This window comes from Oncorhynchus gorbuscha, linkage group LG02 (assembly GCF_021184085.1).
Source record: "Oncorhynchus gorbuscha isolate QuinsamMale2020 ecotype Even-year linkage group LG02, OgorEven_v1.0, whole genome shotgun sequence".
Classification (NCBI taxonomy): Eukaryota; Metazoa; Chordata; class Actinopteri; order Salmoniformes; family Salmonidae; genus Oncorhynchus; species Oncorhynchus gorbuscha.
The window spans coordinates 32795897-32814707 of NC_060174.1; the positions used below are offsets into that span (position 1 = coordinate 32795897).

General features: G+C 41.2%; 1 protein-coding gene across 3 annotated transcripts in view; it reads left to right on the forward strand.

Moving 5' to 3' along the window:
• Window positions 1-18811, forward strand: part of LOC124000967 (talin-2-like) — a 152040-nt gene that overhangs the window by 65767 nt on the left and 67462 nt on the right. For all 3 annotated transcript variants that reach the window (XM_046307614.1, XM_046307616.1, XM_046307615.1), the window contains 5 exons: window positions 9386-9559; window positions 11112-11209; window positions 11458-11587; window positions 12193-12351; window positions 18168-18310. In XM_046307614.1, the coding sequence (XP_046163570.1) occupies window positions 9424-9559; window positions 11112-11209; window positions 11458-11587; window positions 12193-12351; window positions 18168-18310 (666 nt within the window). In that variant the 5' untranslated portion in view covers window positions 9386-9423. The remainder of the gene's footprint in view (window positions 1-9385; window positions 9560-11111; window positions 11210-11457; window positions 11588-12192; window positions 12352-18167; window positions 18311-18811) is intronic.

The following is an 18811-nucleotide window of genomic DNA, read 5'->3' on the forward strand; positions in this document are numbered from 1 at the left end:
AAAATTTGGCTCAATTTAAGTATAAGTGGAGGTTCTTGTAGAGGGAAACCATCATATTAGCTCTACTAAATGGCAGAGTGGTTTCCTCTTAAATGCTTAGGGAGACGGGAGTCTATTTGGATCCCTGTGAAGCAGTGCTGGAGGACGTTCTACTTTTCTGGGTATTTTTAGAGTAGAAGGAGCTGTTTTCTCCCTGCCCCTGCGACAAGGGTAAGATTTACAATTTCTGTCAGCATCTGTATCGTCAAATGACATTAGAGGAAAGCCTATATCCTTTCTGAGCCAGCATCAGTGAAGACACAACAGCCTGCTCCTCGTTACTGTTTGAGACATATTACTTATATGCAGGGGTCAAATAGTGAATTTGCTGGTGGTTTAACGTCGCAAGTGCTGAACCGTTTGCCTTAGTTATAGTACAATCGGCATTCACAACCAAGAACACTCCTACTTAGGGACTTTTATTCCATACTGTAACACGAAGTATGACAGTTCTTTCAAAGCCTCTCCTGATGACCTTAAAATATCCCAGTACTGAGTAAAATTATGTGCAATGCATTGTCTGTAGAGAAGGCCAAACATGGAGGCATTAGTTAGCCGCGAGGTTAGTGGGTTGGGCCAGTAATCGAAAGGTTGCTGGTTCGAATCCCAGAGCAGACGAGGTGACACATGTCACTGCCCTTGAGCAAGGCACTTAACCCCAATTGCCCTGGGGCACTGGACAATGGTGACCCTGGCTGTAACCCCACTCCCTGCGGGTGTCTCGGGAGTTGGGATATGCAAGAAACACATTTCCATGACACACTTGGAACAATGAACACTTGTACAAGAGTTAAACAGGACAAATATAAGCACTCCCAAAATGATTATTATTGTTATTGCTCTGTTCATTGTTCAAGGGCACAAGGCCAGTCTGAAGATGCCTTTGTATTAGAAGAGCGGAGAGTTAGAGTGAAGGCCTCAGATTGATGATTAATCATGGTGGTTGTATTTAGTTCAGCCCACAAATAGGCCAAACTATGGCTGTTTTCCGAGAACAGAAGTGGGTGTAACAAGGACATCTTGATATGTAAAGAATAGGAAGGTGATGTGTAGATTGTCATTGCTTGTGTGTGAGCCAAGTTTCAAGTTGTATTAGTCGTATGTACAGGCTACATGGTATACACCGTCCAATGAAATTCATACTTGCAGGTTCCTTCTTTAGTTGTATGTAAAGCAGGTTTGTATTTAATGCACATTAGAGGAACAAATAATTACGTTGTGTAATTACAGGATGTTTACTCTACTTTATATCTGCTCACGGGAGCCTGGGAATCCTACTCATACAAAAAGTACAGTTTTTTATGATTAAGGTTAATTAACCATCTCACTGGCTGCACTATAGATGTGATATTTATGTGAAACATGTACTGTAGATGTATGATAAGTGTGATGATGCATCTGACAGAGTGATGTATCTCCTGTCTCGTTTGGTATTCACAACCCTGGGTAGTTAAAGGGATGGGTCATCATTTGCTGCTGCATGTTCTGTGGATAAATCACGCCTGGCTCTTAACTGAGGATGTATTTATGATGGCTGATTAATGCCTCTCTGCTAGCAAGCTGTTCTTCAAACCTCTGATTTACTCTTTTCCAATTAAGACATGTTACACTCGAATGTCATTAAATTCAGAAATAGCACATGCGGCATAGCGGCCTTGAAATCAGATTAAATTAACAGTCCTGACCTTGACTTTCTGCCTTAGTAAAGTGCTAATGTTTGTGGTAGGTTGTATTGTAGTCATGGGGCTTGAATGTTATTTGCTATTGAGAGCTGGTGTTTATATGATTTGGAATGAATGATATCTGGAATATATAAGGTCATCTTTAGTGGATGTGACAGCAACTCCCAGAGTGTTATTAGCCCCAGGTTGTTCAAAACTCATAAGTGTAATGGTATAGACCAGAACATGAAGGATATTCTAAAGTGGGATATCCTCCCTATCCTTGTCATGTTTTTACCAGATGGCCAACAATATATATTCTGTTGACGTGTACACAATTTATTTTATAGTGTCCCTAAGCATCACTTCACATACGACTGCGTGTGTGTGTGTGTGTGTGTGTGTGTGTGTGTGTGTGTGTGTGTGTGTGTGTGTGTGTGTGTGTGTGTGTGTGTGTGTGTGTGTGTGTGTGTGTGTGTGTGTGTGTGTGTGTGTGTGTGTGTGTGTGTGGTGTGGCAGGCAGGCAGGCAGGCCGGCCCGGGGCATGTTGCCTGGGGTCATCTCTAGGCACACAGTAGGGGTGGGGGAGGCCTGGAACGCACACACTAGAGGTGACCCCAGGAGACATGCCCCGGGCCTGCAGCAGATTGACCTGTCTTTTAATCAGACAGGGATTGAAAGGGGGGATGAATGTGGAGCACAAGTGGAGGGTATAAAGATGAGAGAAAGGAACCCAAGGAAAGATTGCATTCATCAGCATATGACACCTTTCATCCTTCTCTCTCCCACCTTCTCAGAAAAACGCTGATGATGGATTTATTCTCACCCTACTTCCTCATGCCAGTCACTTACAGATGTAGGATCTTAATTTGATCAGTCTTTTGTTGCTACGAATTTGCAGATGAGCTTTGTGATTTACAGAAATTCACTGAAAACCCACACTAACATGTGGTAATTTTGCACTTTTCATGTAGCCTACGTTTGGCCAGCTAGTAGCCCAACCACCAATCAAGCAACATTATGGACTAAACGTTCAAATCCTGTTGCTGCAGGATTATTTTGCTGTGACAATATAGTTCAAATTAAGACCCTACATATATTTTGTTTAATTAACAATCATAACTAAAGAAGTACATTTACTGAAGAAAATGTGTCTGCTTGCTAACTTTTTAAAGGCATTTATGGTTTTGAAATAAATTACAGTAGTGGAAGTGACTGCAGTGGTAATGGTAGTGACTGGTTATAGTAGATAAATAGCTAAATGGACTGATTGATTTTTTGGATAGGATAGCTTGAACATGTGAAGTTGGTTTCAAGAGTTACTGTTGGTGAGTTATGTTATTCTAATATATACAGATTTATATAGTTATAGTTCATCAACCTTCTACATAATTTGAAGTTTAGGATAGCCTGAGCATGAGAAAGTTGGTTTGGTGTCTCTAGTTTGAATGGTTCAAGAGTTATTACTGTTAGAGTTATTTTATTGTAATTTGCAAATGTAAATAGTTGATACAAGTTTTTAAGAACTTGAAGTTAGGTTTGCCTGAATTATTAAAAGTTGGTCTTCTTTCTTTATTTGCCAAGGAGCAGGAGCATTTTGAATAGCTACCACTGAATGTCTATGATTCTCATTCAAACCATGTTAATTTATGCACATTTAAAAGAGTTATACTGAGGTAACAAAAGTATAAATGGTATCAAAAAGCCTTTGGCAAAAATCTAAGTAGGGTCAGAATGAACACCTCAATGTTGTTTTGGTGTTGATAGCTTAAATGTGGTAGGAGGAGATGTATGGCAGAATGTTTTTTTTTTTTAAATGTCCCAATGTACATAATTCTATGGGCCTTTTATTGCCATTGTAATGCATTGAGAGCTCATTTAAATATTGTTTAAGTACAAAAGTATAAATTATATCATAATAATAAGAGTATGTAAGAAGTCAAGAGCTATGCTTTGCTTTCAGCAAGACTATCTAATGAATTCATGTACAGCTTAGGTTTTTGCATGCTCTTAGACAAGGGAATCAGTTATAGGTCTGAGGTTGTTTTAAATCTTATTAGAGCTTGTTAAAATCTCCTCACCCTGACTAGGCTGGGATAGGGAGCTGGTATGCTAATCCACCTTTGATCCATATAGGGCTTTGCTTCTACTATTTACAGCTAGTGCTTCTGCATGAGAGGGTTGATTATATTAGTAAAGCCAGACTAATGCATTTTTAGCTTCAACCTGCATGGTTTCCTCTTATTTTCTAATAGAGGACTAACATTTTTGAGAAATGGCATGATCATTATCTATGTTTTGGTAGCCCATTAAGATTTATGTTAGTCCTTTCTTTGCCATGACCTTGAAATTCACTTAGTAGATCAGCTGATGGGGGGTGTTTTTTTAAATCTATGTAGCCTAACAAGGGTGTTGCAAGAATACATCATTTTGATTCTGGTGTTGCAAGAGTATAGGTGTGGTATCATTTTTGTTTTATATTACTGCCTGACCTCATTTGTTTGTAAACCTTCATCTTTTATTAAGTCACTTGCAATAATATAGGTCAGGAGGTTTAGGTTTGATATGCTTGTGGGATTAATTAATGTGTACAGTTGAAGTCGGAAGTTTACATAAACTTTAGCCAAATACATTTAAACTCAGTTTTTCACAATTCCGGACTTAGGTCAGTTCCAATTCCTGTCTTAGGTCAGTTAGGATCACCACTTTATTTTAACAATGTGAAATGGCCCATTCCTCCTAACAGATCTGGTGTAACTGAGTAGGCCTTGCTCGCACAAGCTTTTTCAGTTCTTCCCACTAATTTTCTATGGGATTGAAGTCAGGGCTTTGTGATGGTCACTCCAATACCTTGACTTTGTTGTCTTTAAGCCATTTTTCCACAACTTTGGAAGTATGCTTGGGGTCATTGTCCATTTTGGAAGACCAGTTTGCGACCAAGCTTAAACTTCCTGACTGCTGTCTTGAGATGTTGCTTCAATATATCCACATCATTTTCCATCCACATCATCTTTCCCCCTCATGATGCCATCTATTTTGTGTAGTGCACCAGTCCCTCCTGCAGCAAAGAACCCCAACAACATGATGCTGGCACCCCCGTGCTTCACAGTTGGGATGGTGTTTTTTGGCTTGCAAGCCTCCCCCTTTTTCTCCAAACATAACGATGGTCATTATAGCCAAACAGTTATATTTTTGTTTCATCAGACCAGAGGCCATTTCTACAAAAAGTATGATCTTTGTCCCCATTTGCAGTTGCAAACTGTAGTCTTTTTCATGGCGGTTTTGGAGCTGTGGCTTCTTTGCTGAGCGGCCTTTCAAGTTATGTTGATATAGGACTCATTTTACTGATACTTTTGTACCTGTGTCCTCCATCTTCACAAGGTCTTTTGCTGTTGTTCTGGGATTGATTTGCACTTTTTGCACCAAAGTACATTCATCTCTAGGAGACTGAATGCATCTCCTTGCTAAGCGGTATGACGGCTGCGTGGTCCCATGGTGTTTATACTTGCTTTCTATTGTTTGTACAGATGAACGTGGTACCTTCAGGAGTTTGGAAATTGCTCCCAAGGATAAACCAGACTTGGAGGTCTACAATTTTTGGATTGATTTCTTTTGATTTTCCCATGATGTCAAGCAAAGAGGCACTTAGTTTGAAGTTAGGCCTTGAAATTCATCCACAGGGACAACTCCAATTGTCTCAAATTATGTTAATTAGCCTATCAGAAGCTTCTAAAGACATGACATTTTCTGGAATTTTCCAAGCTGTTTAAAGGCACAGTCAACTTAATGTATGTAAACGTCTGACCCACTGGAATTGTGATACAATGAATTATAAGTGGAATAATCTGTCTGTAAACAATTGTTGGAAAAATTACTTGTCATGCACAAAGTAGATGTCCTAACCGACTTGCCAAAACTATAGTTTGTTTCTTAAGGATGACGCAGAATACAGTTTCCATGCAGGAACATCACTCAGCGGAATTTCAGAGCGCCACCTATAGTTTTTGATAAAACTCAAACTTTCATTAATCTTTCATTAAAATACACATTCAAGGTAGTGAATTAAAGCTACACTCGTTGTGAATCTATCCACCAAGTCAGATTTGTAAAAAGTTGTCTAAATACTTTTGTAATGCAACTTTAGGTATTAGTAAACGTTAATAATCTATCAAAATTATCACGGGGCGATGTATATTCTATAGCTCCACGTCTTTAAATCATGTCCGGATATTTCTCAACCAAAACATCCTGTCGGAGACCGGAAGAAATCGGCTTCCTTGTTTCAGTTTGACCAAGAAACAAATCAGAGACAAATTACAAGACTGTTGACATCGTGTGGAAGTTGTAGGTATTGCAACCTCGGCCCCATTTAATGTGGGTCACTTTTAACAATTGGTTGAAGTGGCGCATGGATATATTTTCCCATTTTCAGTGATCAGATTTTCCTGCACTTTTCGATGCAACGCATGTTCTGTTATAGTCACAGCCGTGATTTAACCAGTTTTAGAAACGTCTGAGTGTTTCCTATCCACACATACTAATCATATGCATATACTATATTCCTGGCATGAGTAGCAGGGCGCTGAAATGTTGCGCGATTTTTAACAAAAAGCTGCGAAAATTCGCAGCCTCCCTAAGAGGCTGAAATGGTTGGAGTGGTTTTAATGACACCAACCTAAGTGTATGTTAACTTCGAACTTCAACTGTATGTAGAATGTATGCACACATGACTGTAAGTCGCTTTGGATAAAAGCGTCTGCTAAATGGCATATTATTATATTATTATTGTTACTTAGTATTTGAATGTTCACCAGCTTCTTTTTATTAGTGTGTTTTATAATCACTGCACATTGTGTTGTCTGCATTATGCACCCAGTCTATTGGTTTGAACACATTGAGAGGGTTCATCATTACTATATGTTTTACTGTTGACTTGTCTTTTGACTTTAAAGATGCTATATTAGGCCATCAAGCAGCTGTAAGATTTTACCAAACACAGCTGGAAGTCATAGCCACAGCTAGCTTCCCATGTACCTCTGGAATTCTGGAGAACTAATTCCAGATTGTGTTGTAGCCTACACTGTCTGACTTTCATTTTGATGGGGCATGAGAAAATATTTTAAATGGTTTACTTGGGCCTATTCTATTTGACCCCCCCCCCAACAAAAAAAATCCATTGTGGCAATGGAGGTTTGTTGGTGATGACCCAATTCCACAAAACGTAGTGATCAGCGATCACATTGTCTCCAATGACGTGATCATGTCCAACATGTCCATCCAGCTCACTGTTGACTGTCTGATTCTGTGACTGGTGCTGTACTAATCCAGGCTGAGTAGGAGACAGTGGCTGGCTGTCGTCGGGGGCTCTGCTCTCTGCTATTGTTATTACAGCAAATCATTAGACATGAATCCCCTCCAGATGGCTTCTGACTTCAGCTCTTATTTAATTGTCCATGTTTACACTGCCCTCCAAGCTGCTCTTCTCTAATGTTTTGAGTAGTAAACAAACCTACCAGTAACTTAATACTGGAAGCCCTCTGGATAGATGAGAGAAAGCCCTGGTAATGGTATATGAGAGGACAGGGGTCTGGAAATGAATACTAATTTAAGTCCACTTTGAAGCATAATGTTTCGGTGGACACAGTAGAAACCAATTCGTTCTGTGTGTTGATATATCTCTGGTTGCGATCTGCTTGCTCCATGTTGTGTCGTCTCTGCTCTGTGATGGGTCTGTGTTTGCCTGAAAGCTGAGCTAATGAGAAGCCTGCTGCTGCTGTTGAGTGTTTGCCAGAAGAGAGAGAGGAGAGGAACTCTGTGAGAAATGGGTTCTCGCGCTGCTACTGCTACTGTTAGCTCCGCTCCAGAGTAGTGATTATCCCCATGGGTTTCATAATGTGGATGCTCCCTCTGTCTTGTGCTCTCTTTCTGGAGTGACTGCTGGCCTTCACTTGAGAATTTCATTGATTTGGAATAAAATATATCCTTACTGCCTAGAACAGGAATGTTCTAATTTTTCATTCATCGCATTTGAAGCCGACATGGCGGAGCTTTGAGCTATTATTGATGGATATAAAGTGAAACCCTGATAGAAAGGAGCGGGTGTTCTATCCTTTACGCAACGGCTGAGTTCCATTGAATGATTCTGGTTGTCTTCAGCTCCTCCTCCTACATTGTTTCTATTCCAAGGTTGCAATGGAATATACTGTGCAGTTCCTGCTTTCAAAATACATATTTATACTTTCATTATCACCACACAGTAAAGGCCATGTTACACCCTACTGCCCTTATAATGTTCCCTGAATCAGGGCTGTGTGTAGCATAACCCATCCTCTATGTGTGTGCACATGCCTGTGTATGTGTTGCCTGAGCTAGCTGGTCCTCATGTGGCCTTTCTAACAGAGACTAACCACATATCTGAGCCACAAAGGCGCAGCAGGACTCCTGTGGCAGGTTGTATGGAGCAGGCCCCATGCAGAGCCATTACCTCTGACTCTTAGCACAATCTAGAGAGAAGAGGTTCTGTGTGGGCTGCAGGAGAAGGGTAGAGTCACTACTATGAAACACTGCTAGTCAGAAGGGACCTCATTCATAACCACATCATTAGAAACGTTTTCTCTGAAATTGCTCACAGAATGATTGTATGGGAAAACATTTTGTCATGGCTATATTTCTCTAAATTGAGTCAATTTGGTGGTCCTTCTGTAGTTCAGTTGGTAGAGCATGGCGCTTGTAACGCCAGGGTAGTGGGTTCGATCCCCGGGACCACCCATACGTAGAATGTATGCACACATGACTGTAAGTTGCTTTGGATAAAAGCGTCTGCTAAATGGCACATATTATTATTATTATATTATTATCAATTTGATGATTCACAAGAACAGTTTAAATGTGACCTTTGTCCCCAAGAAGGACATAGTGAATGTCAACTCATATTATCCATAATACAGTATTCCCCTGTACAGTATATATAACATATATGCACTCCCTCTACCATAAAGGGGAAAATTGAAGGTTGTCTGAAAATGATCTTGTCATCCAGATTTGACAGTGTACCGAGTAGAGGAAAGAATTGCTGAACTAAATTCTGAAAAAAAAGAGGCTTAACTGTTGGAGAGATCCATTGTAAATGGTTTTCCCTCCCAGCTAAGAGAAAGAAAAACATAAAATGGTATCATTAGAGTTAACTTTTGTCTGTGTGTTTTCTCTTTAGTAGGAATAGGAACCGCAGTGTACTAGAATTGGGTTGCCTTTTAACAGATGACATAACACCCACTGGTTTGACTCTGGTGTCTGCTTGTATGGGGTTGTACTTGTAAACACAGATAATGATGCTGCTCCTGAATGTAATTTCCTCTGTAGCATCTTCTGTCCTATTATTGTATGTAGGTGACTACAGAGACGTTTGCTTTCTGCTGAAAGGTTAACCTGCTCACCGTGGCTCGGCTCAGCATATGCTAAACACTGCCAGTAAACAATTCTACTTACTTCTTAACCCTTGTAAGAAATCAGGAGAGATGGAAAGTAGCTGATGCATTAGACTAATTCAAAGCAGCGCTTCTACAATATACCTGAGGACAATTATGATCATATCCTGTGTACGCTGTTCTGGTGTACATATCCAGTGTCATGTTATTCACATTTCTCTGAGCCACAGATATCTAAACACATATTTTTGTGTTTTTCAGGTGTGTAGGTTGGTGACACCAATACACCACCAGTGAAAATGGTGGCCCTGTCACTCAAGATATGTGTCCGTCAGTGCAATGTGGTGAAGACCATGCAGTTTGAGCCCTCCACTCCTGTGTATGACGCCTGCAGGATCATCAGGGAGAGGGTTCCGGAAGCCCAGACTGGCCAAGGTGAGAAGTACCTCAAAATGGGGCGAACTACTGGTAATGGGGCCTCTTTGAATGTCAGAAATCGTCACTTGCATAAGGCTCAGTTGCACTAAGAGAAAATATAAATGCAAAAACGACATAATTACTTGTGTAAGTCACTCTGTACTGAATACTGTAGTCATGTCTGCTAAAAAATATGAATTTTAAAAAAAGGCATAAGTTTCTGATCTCCAATTCTGTTTCAGAGTGCATGAAAAGGATACAGATGGTTCAAAACTGTTTAAACAGGAGATAAAAACCCATGTCACCCACAGCATGGCTTTCTGACACAGAAAGACAGGAAACTGTTTAAATAGGAGATTAAAACCCATGTCACCCACAGCATGGCTTTCTGACACAGAAAGACAGGAAACTGTTTAAACAGGAGATAAAAACCCATGTCACCCACAGCATGGCTTTCTGACACAGAAAGACAGGAAACTGTTTAAACAGGAGATTAAAACCCATGTCACCCACAGCATGGCTTTCTGACACAGAAAGACAGGAAACTGTTTAAACAGGAGATTAAAACCCATGTCACCCACAGCATGGCTTTCTGACACAGAAATACAGGAAACTGTTTAAACAGGAGATAAAAACCCATGTCACCCACAGCATGGCTTTCTGACACAGAAAGACGGGAAACTGTTTAAACAGGAGATTAAAACCCATGTCACCCACAGCATGGCTTTCTGACACAGAAAGACAGGAAACTGTTTAAACAGGAGATAAAAACCCATGTCACCCACAGCATGGCTTTCTGACACAGAAAGACAGGAAACTGTTTCAAAGCCTTAGTCTATGCTCTCTCTGAGGAGACTGGTTCAATCTGGGTCTGTGGGTGGTGTTCCTCTATTGCGGAGGTGTTAGTTAGGCAGCCTGGATAAGCTCTCTGTGGTGTGTGTTAGGCAGGCTGGATAAGCTCTCTGTGGTGTGTGTTAGGCAGGCTGGATAAGCTCTCTATGGTGTTAGTTAGGCAGGCTGGATAAGCTCTCTGTGGTGTTAGTTAGGCAGGCTGGATAGGCTCTCTGGTGTTAGCTAAGCAGGCTGGATAAGCTCTCTGTGGTGTTAGCTAAGCAGGCTGGATAAGCTCTCTGTGGTGTTAGCTAGGCAGGCTGGATAAGCCCTCTGTGGTGTTAGCTAAGCAGGCTGGATAGGCTCTCTGTGGTGTTAGTTAGGCAGGTTGGAGACTCTCTTTAAGCTGTGAGCTCTCATTAGACTTTAGAAGAGATTTATATCAGCTAGAGAGTCTGATTGGCAGCATGATTACCCTTCTTTCCCAACTGCATGTCATTATATGGATAATTCATATGAATGTCAATGAGATCAGAAGAGACATCCTCTACATCATAAAACAGTAACTACACGAGATGCAGTCAAAACATTGTTTTACTGTCAAAATAGACAGTATCTTTCATTTGGACTGCCAGCTATATGTGTACTCTTAGTTGCCTCATAGTATTTAAACAGTCAATAAAGCAACTGTTCCCATTACTACTCTAATATACGTAAGTTCTCTGTGTCTCTGTTTCAGCCTCTGATTACGGCCTGTTTCTCTCTGATGATGATCCCAGAAAAGGAATCTGGTTGGAGTCTGGGAGGACTCTGGATTACTACATGCTCCGGAACGGGGTAAAGCCCAATCATAGAGCCCAATCATAGAGCCCAATCATAGAGCCCAATCATAGAGCCCAATCATAGAGCCCAATCAGACCCCTGGATAACACCTCATTAAGTTCTATTTAAATCTGAAGAGGTGTTGAGAAGTCTGTGACTTAGATGTTCTACTTACATACAGATGTTTAGGTGTTCTCTTCTTGGTTTATGTCACATTCCATCAAAGGTACTGCGTCTGATTCACCTCTCCCCTTGTTTCCCAGGATGTCTTGGAGTACAAGAAGAAACAGAGGCCCCAGAAGATCAAGATGCTGGACGGGGCAGTTAAAACTATCATGGTGGATGACTCTAAAACTGTGGGAGAGCTGCTTGTTACCATATGCAGTAGAATAGGTGGGTAAACTCTCTCCAACTGCAATGTAAACCCAGTCAACCAATCCACTAGCCTTAAATTATTAAACCTGGTCCTATTTTTAGCTCACTACCTTACATTATGGATGCACGCCCCCTAGCTTTCAGAACATAAGAATTAGCTATGGTACTGGCATAGTCCAGGTTTTATATAGATATGTCTGATGGTGTAAAACATATTTTCCTCCTCTGTTAAAATGATGGGTGGTAATTGTGTAGCCATAGACTGTGCTGTCCTCTCCTCTTATGGAGGTGTTTCATTCCAAAGCCATATATTTCAGTTATGCTGGGCTGCCTGTGCCCAAACTCAATTGGGTGAGGAGAAGAGAGATGTCTGGTAGATGTCTTTATTGGCTGGTGTTTGTTTAGAGACAGCTTTCTGCTTGGCTTCTCCTCTTCTGAGTTCCCACTTTAGTGTTCTGGCTGCTCTCCAGTTTCCCCCACTGTTTTTTTCTGGGCAGAGGGAGATGGAGAGGGAGGACGTAGGAGGCAGGGGATGGTTTCTCTAATATGGCACAGCTCAACATGCTGGCTCTGTGTTCTAAACGGCTCCCTCTCTGAGTTTCCTGGCTGTGTCTCCTCTTCAGGAATCACCAACTACGAGGAGTACTCCCTGCTCCAGGAGGGGTTGGAGGAGAAGAAGGAGGACGGTCATGGGACAGGCACCCTGAAGAAGGACAGGACTCTGCTCCGAGACGAGAGGAAGATGGAAAAGCTCAAAGCCAAGCTCCACACAGACGATGACTGTGAGTTTGAAGAGCACTTCCATAAGAGCACAAAATGTGTTGTTAATTGTCCAATATTACATGCTCCCTGTCAACGCCCCTACCAATGTCTCATTAATAAGTACATGTAAGTCCAGTATCATCTCCTTTTAACATGTGCTTTATCTCTAAATTCAAAGTCATAGTACTGTATCAATGTTGAATTATTCTACCACAATGTGACAGAAACAGGAATGTCACCAGGACCCGGCTGATTTTGGGTCAGCCCCGACTGATTTTGGGTCAGCCCCGACTGATTTTGGGTCAGCCCCGAATCTTTTGTACTGCTGTGATGGTGTAAAAAATGTTGTATGGTCAACTGAATGAGCTGCTTAGTTCAAGCTGTGTTTACATGAAACTCCTGAAGTCATCTAACTGTAATACAGTGGCTTGTGAAAGTATTCACCCTCCTTGGAATTTTTCCTATTTTATTGCCTTACAACCTGGAATTAAAATACATTTTTGGGGTTTGTATCATTGGATTTACTCAACATGCCTACCACTTTGAAGATGCAAAACAAACAAGAAATAAGAACAAAAAAATGGAGAACTTGAGCATGCATAACTATTCACCTCTCCAAAGTCAATACTTTGTAGAGCCACCTTTTGCAGCAATTACAGCTGCAAGTCTCTTGGGCTATGTCTCTATAAGCTTGGCACATCTAGCCACTGGGCTTTTTGCCCATTCTTTAAGGCAAAACTTCTCCAGCTCCTTCAAGTTGGATGGGTTCTGCTGGTGTACAGCAATCTTTAAGTTATACCACAGATTCTCAATTGGATTGAGTTCTGGGCTTTGACTAGGCCATTTCAAGATATTTAAATTTTTCCCAATAAACCACTCAAGCGTTGCTTTAACAGCTTAGGGTCGTTGTCCTGCTGGAAGGTGAACCTCTGTCCCAGTCTCAAATCTCTGGAAGATGAAACCGGTTTCACACATGAATTTCCCTGTATTTAGCGCCATCCATCATTCCTTCAATTCTGACCAGTTCCCAGTCCCTGCCAATGAAAACATCCCCCACAGCATGCTGCTGCCACCACCATGCTCCACTGTGGGGATGGTATTCTCAGGGTAATGATTGATGATGTTTGCGCCAGACAGAGTTTTCCTTGATGGCCAAAAAGCTCAATTTTAGTCTCATCTGACCAGAGTACGTTCTTCCAAATGTTTGTGGAGTCTCCCACATCCAAACTTGTTTTCTTATTTTTTTCTTTAAGCAATGGCTTTTTTCAGTCCACTCTTCCGTAAAGCCCAGCTCTGTGGAGTGTACGGCTTAAAGTGGTCCTATGGACATACTCCAATGTCCACTATGAAGCTTTGCAGCTCCTTCGGGGTTATCTTTGGTCTCTTTGTTTCCTCTCTGATTAATTCCCTCCTTGCCTGGTCTGTGAGGTTTTTGGTGGGCGGCCCTATCTTGGCAGGTATGTTGTGGTGCCATATTCTTTACATTTGTTTTATAATGGATTTAATGGTGCTCTGTGGGATGTTCAAAGTTTCAGATATTTTTTTATAACCCAACCCTGATCTGTATTTTTTTTTTTTTTGATACTGGCCTGTTTGGAGAGCTCCTTGGTCTTCATTGTGCCGCTTGCTTGGTGGTGCCCCTTGCTTAGTGGTGTTGCACACTCTGGGGCCTTTCGGAACAGGTATACACTGAGATCATGTGACAGATCATGTGACACTTAGATTGCACACAGGTAGACTTTATTTAACTAATTATGTGACATTGGTTGCACCAGATCTTATTTAGGGGCTTCCTAGCAAAGGGGGTGAATACATATGCACACACCACTTCTCCGTTTTTTAATTTTTTAGAATTATTTCAAACAAGTGTTGTTGTTCTTCATTTCACTTCACCAATTTGGACTATTTTGTGTATGTCCATTACATGAAATCCAAATAAAATCCATTTAAATTACAGGTTGTAATGCAACACAATAGGAAAAATGCCAAGGAGGATGAATAGTTTTGCAAGGCACTGTAATCGGGGGTGTATAGTGTCCTCAGCGGAGTGACACGCCGCCACTTCTCAGAATGGTGCAATGTCTCGCAAGATCACTTAATGATGAATTAGTATTCTACATAACAAACCAAATATAATAGCATACAGTGGGGCAAAAAAGTATTGATTTTCCACCATAATTTGCAAATAAATTCATTAAAAATCTTAGTGTGATTTTCTGGATTTGTTTTCTCATTTTGTCTGTCATAGTTGAAGTGTACCTATGATGAAAATTACAGGCCTCTCGTCTTTTTAAGGGGGAGAACTTGCACAATTGGTGGCTGACTAAATACTTTTTTTTGCCCCACTGTAGATAGTTAAGATACTGTTAGACCAAAAACACCACATCATTTCTAATGAGAATAGGATGATTGTGCTTGATTCTTTTTTTAAATTTTTCTCATTAGGACAACTCAACAGCACACATCCTATGCTTTGATTGAAACAAAATACAGGTGGCTGTGTTTAACGCCATCTGCTCTAAAATGAAGTTAAACATTAGTTAGGCTACTTAGCCTACATCATTCAAGAAGGTCGAAATGCATTTTCCCATGAAATTGATTTGGATCAAATGGTTGGCATGCATGCAGCATGGACTTTTCACCTGTAAAACATGAAGAATTATCATTCACAATTGTCAGTGATGATTGCCCAATGTTTAATTAGGTAGGCCTAATTTGATGTTTTAGGATTTTAAAAAAAAAGCTTTTTTTATTGAGCCACTTCTGTGTAGGCACTTCTTAGCTGTGTGCTTAGGGTCATTATCCTGTTGGAAGGTGATCCTTCACTCCAGTCTGAGGTCCTGCGCGCTCTGAAGCAGGTTTGCATTAAGGATCTCTCTGTACTTTGCTCCGTTCATCTTTCCCTCAATCCTGATTAGTTTGCCAGTCCCTGCAGCTGAAAAAATATGCCCACAGCATGATGCTGCCATAGGAATAGTGCCTGGTTTTCTCCGGACGTGACGCTTTGTATTCGGGCCAAAGAGTTCAATCTTGGTTTCATCAGACCCGATAATATTTTTTTCTCATGGTCTGAGAGTCCTTTAGGTGTCTTTTGGCAAACTCCAAGTGGCTGTCAGGTGACTTTTACTGAGCAGTGGCTTCCGTCGGGCCACTACCATAAATGCCTGGTTGGTGGAGTGCTGCAGATATTGTTTCCAAATCATGTCCAATCAATTGAATTTACCACTGGTGGCTCCAATCAAATTGAAGAAACATCTCAAGGATGATCAATTGAAACAGGATGCACCTGAGCTCAATTTTGAGTCTCATAGCAAAGGGTCTGATTATTTATGTCAGTAAGGTATTTCTACAAACCGGTTTTCACTGTCATTATGGGGTATTATGTGTAGATTGATGAGAAAAGTAAATGTAATACATTTTAGAATAAGGCTGTAACGTAACAGAATGTGTGAAAAGGGAGGGGGTCTGAATACTTTCCGAATGCACTGTAGCTGTAACCACTGTTGGATTCTTTGACTTACTGTATTTATTATTTTGTAATTGCAGGCTAAGCTACTTGCTGATACATTATTAAAAATATTATTGTAACAGTAGGCCTACCTACACAATAACCTCATATGCGGTTGCTGACTACAATCCATTGAATTATTAATAAGAAGTGTTGATTATTTGGCCTTGGGGAGAGCACAGCACATGGAAGAAAACCTAGCACCACAGGAAAGGGTGCCGGAGGTGTTGCAGATAAATGTAAATAAATGTACCAAATTATATAATTACTCCAATCTCTACAGAAATAAATGAAATCATTGAAAATACTACACCGGAGAGCATCATTTTGCCAGAGAGTGTCAATAGCTTTAAAAATAAAATAAATCCTGTATATTGTGTGTTGTCACTTAAACGCATAGTATATGCCTACAGTCGGGAATCCTGCCATTGGGCAGCCTGCGCCTCAAATATATTAAACAGCTGTTGCCAGCAATGTCAAGTTATGGCTGTCAATGTGGATGTCAATGAACAGCAGGCAGCAGCTAATAGGTCTTTTGCAATATTTCCAAATGCAATTGCAGAGTGCCGCTGGACAGTTGCTGGACTATAATCTCCTCCTCATATTGTAGGTTTAAGATCAGTGAATCCACTCTTTTCATTGGCTTGTTGGTTACATTTAAGACATTGGTCAGTAATTTTATTGTTCTCAGTATGTCAATATCAGAGTAGCTTGTCATTTTATGTGGTATATATATTTATATTTATTTATATTTATTTATTTTTATTGTATTGTCAGTAGTGTAAAATTAACGTTGGATTGCAGGAATTTATTTGAGAAAATACTACTTTTTTCTCGGACCATTAAACCCCTCAGCCCCTGGACTTCAGGACTGAAGCCTGAATGTTACGAAACTCTGACGGCCCTGGACAGAGATTGTATTTGGAAAAGTTTGAATTCATAAATCATCTTCAAAATGTCTCCTTATTCTCAGCAGAACAGTATGCAAATTACTGCCCTCGTGTTTAGTCGAACTTCACTTGGTGATTAGTTTGTCACCTGGAATTCATTTCAATTAACAGGAGTGCCTTGTTAAAAGTTAATTTGTGGAATTTATTTCCTTGTTAATGCGTTCGAGCCAATCAGTTGTGTTGTGACAAGGTAGAGGGGGTATACAGTCGATAGGCCTATTTGGTAAAAGACCAAGTTCATATTATGGCAAGAACAGCTCAAATAAGCGAAGAGAAATGACAGTCAGTCAATACGTCACATTTCAAGAACTTTAACATTTCTTCAAGTGCAGTCGCAAAAACCATCAGGTGCTATGATGAAGCTGACTCTCATGAGGACCGCCACAGGACAGAAGACCCAGCGTCATTAGTTACCAGCCTCAGAAATTGCAGCCCAAGTAAATGCTTCACAGTGTTCAAGTAACAGACACATCTCACCATCAACAGTTCAGAGGAGACTGTGAATCAGGCCTTCATGGTCGAATAGCTGCAAAGAAACTACTACTGAAAGACACCAATAAGAAGAAGAGACTTGCTTGGGCCAAGAAACAAGAAAAATGGACATTAGACCGGTGGACATCGGTACTTTGGTCTGATGAGTCCAAATTTGAGATTTTTGGTTCCAACCATTGTGTCTTTATGAGAAGCAGAGTAGGTGAACAGATGATCTCTGCATGTGTGGTTCCCTCCGTGAACCATGGAGGAGGAGTGATGGTGTGATGGTGCTTTGCTGGTGACACTGTCTGATTTATTTAGAATTCAAGGCACACTTAACCAGCATGGCTACCACAGCATTCTGCAGCAATATGCCATCCCATCTGGTTTGCACTTAGTGGGACAATCATTTGTTTTTCAACAGGACAATGACCCAACACACCTCTAGGCTGTGTAAGGGCTATTTGACCAAGAAGGAGAGTGGAGTGCTGCATCAGATGACTTGGCCTCCACAATCACCTGACCTCAACCCAATTGAGATGGTTTGGGTTGAGTTGGACCACAGGGTGAAGGAAAAGCAGACAATAAGTACTCGGCATATGTGGGAACTCCTTAGACTGTTGGAAAAGCATTCCAGGTGAAGCTGGTTGAGAGAATGCCAGAGTGTGCTAAGCTGTCATCAAGGCAAAGGGTGGCTACTTTGAAGAATCTCAAATATATTTTGATTTGTTTAACACTTGTGGTTACTACATGATTCCATATGTGTTATTTAACAGTTTTGATGTCTTCACCATTATTCTAAAATGTAGAAAATAGTAGCAATAAAGAAAAACCCTTGAATGAGTAGGTGTGTCCAAACATTTCACTGGTACTGTACGTGAATGTGTTTTTTTTCTGTTGTCAGTGAACTGGCTGGACCACAGCCGGACGTTCAGAGAGCAGGGGGTGGAGGAGAGTGAGATGCTGCTGCTCAGACGCAAGTTCTTCTACTCCGACCAGAATGTGGACTCACGAGACCCTGTCCAGCTCAACCTTCTCTATGTACAGGTCAGACCCCCCCCTCTCTCTCTCTTTCTCTCTCTCTATGCTCATTGCTGCACGGCATACAGTAATACAGCTGTAATAAACTAGCCTCCTCAATTCCGCTCTACTCTTCCCTCCCCAGACTCTTCCTGTAGCCCTACGGTCAATAAAACAGACATCAGCACAAACAAAGCTGAATCTGCTGTCCAAAGCTATGGGGCTGTAGCTCTTATGCAGCGTTCTGTCCTACATTCTTGCTGGTACTGTTGCATCACAAGCTCGCTGACTTATGCAGCTTTGATGGTACTGCAGTTCTCAGAGGATGAGCTGGGCCTGGCTTACAGGGGTATGTGTATGTGGATCACAGACAGGCTATCTTATGTTGCTGTGCTGTGGGGATTGGGTCAACCTTGCAAGGCTGGTGGTACACTACAGGGTTGTTCTACACTAGAGTGTGGATAGAGTTGGAGTAAGAGAGAGGGCTGCTGACACAGGGAGTACCCAGGTGGGGTCAGCTGAGCCTGC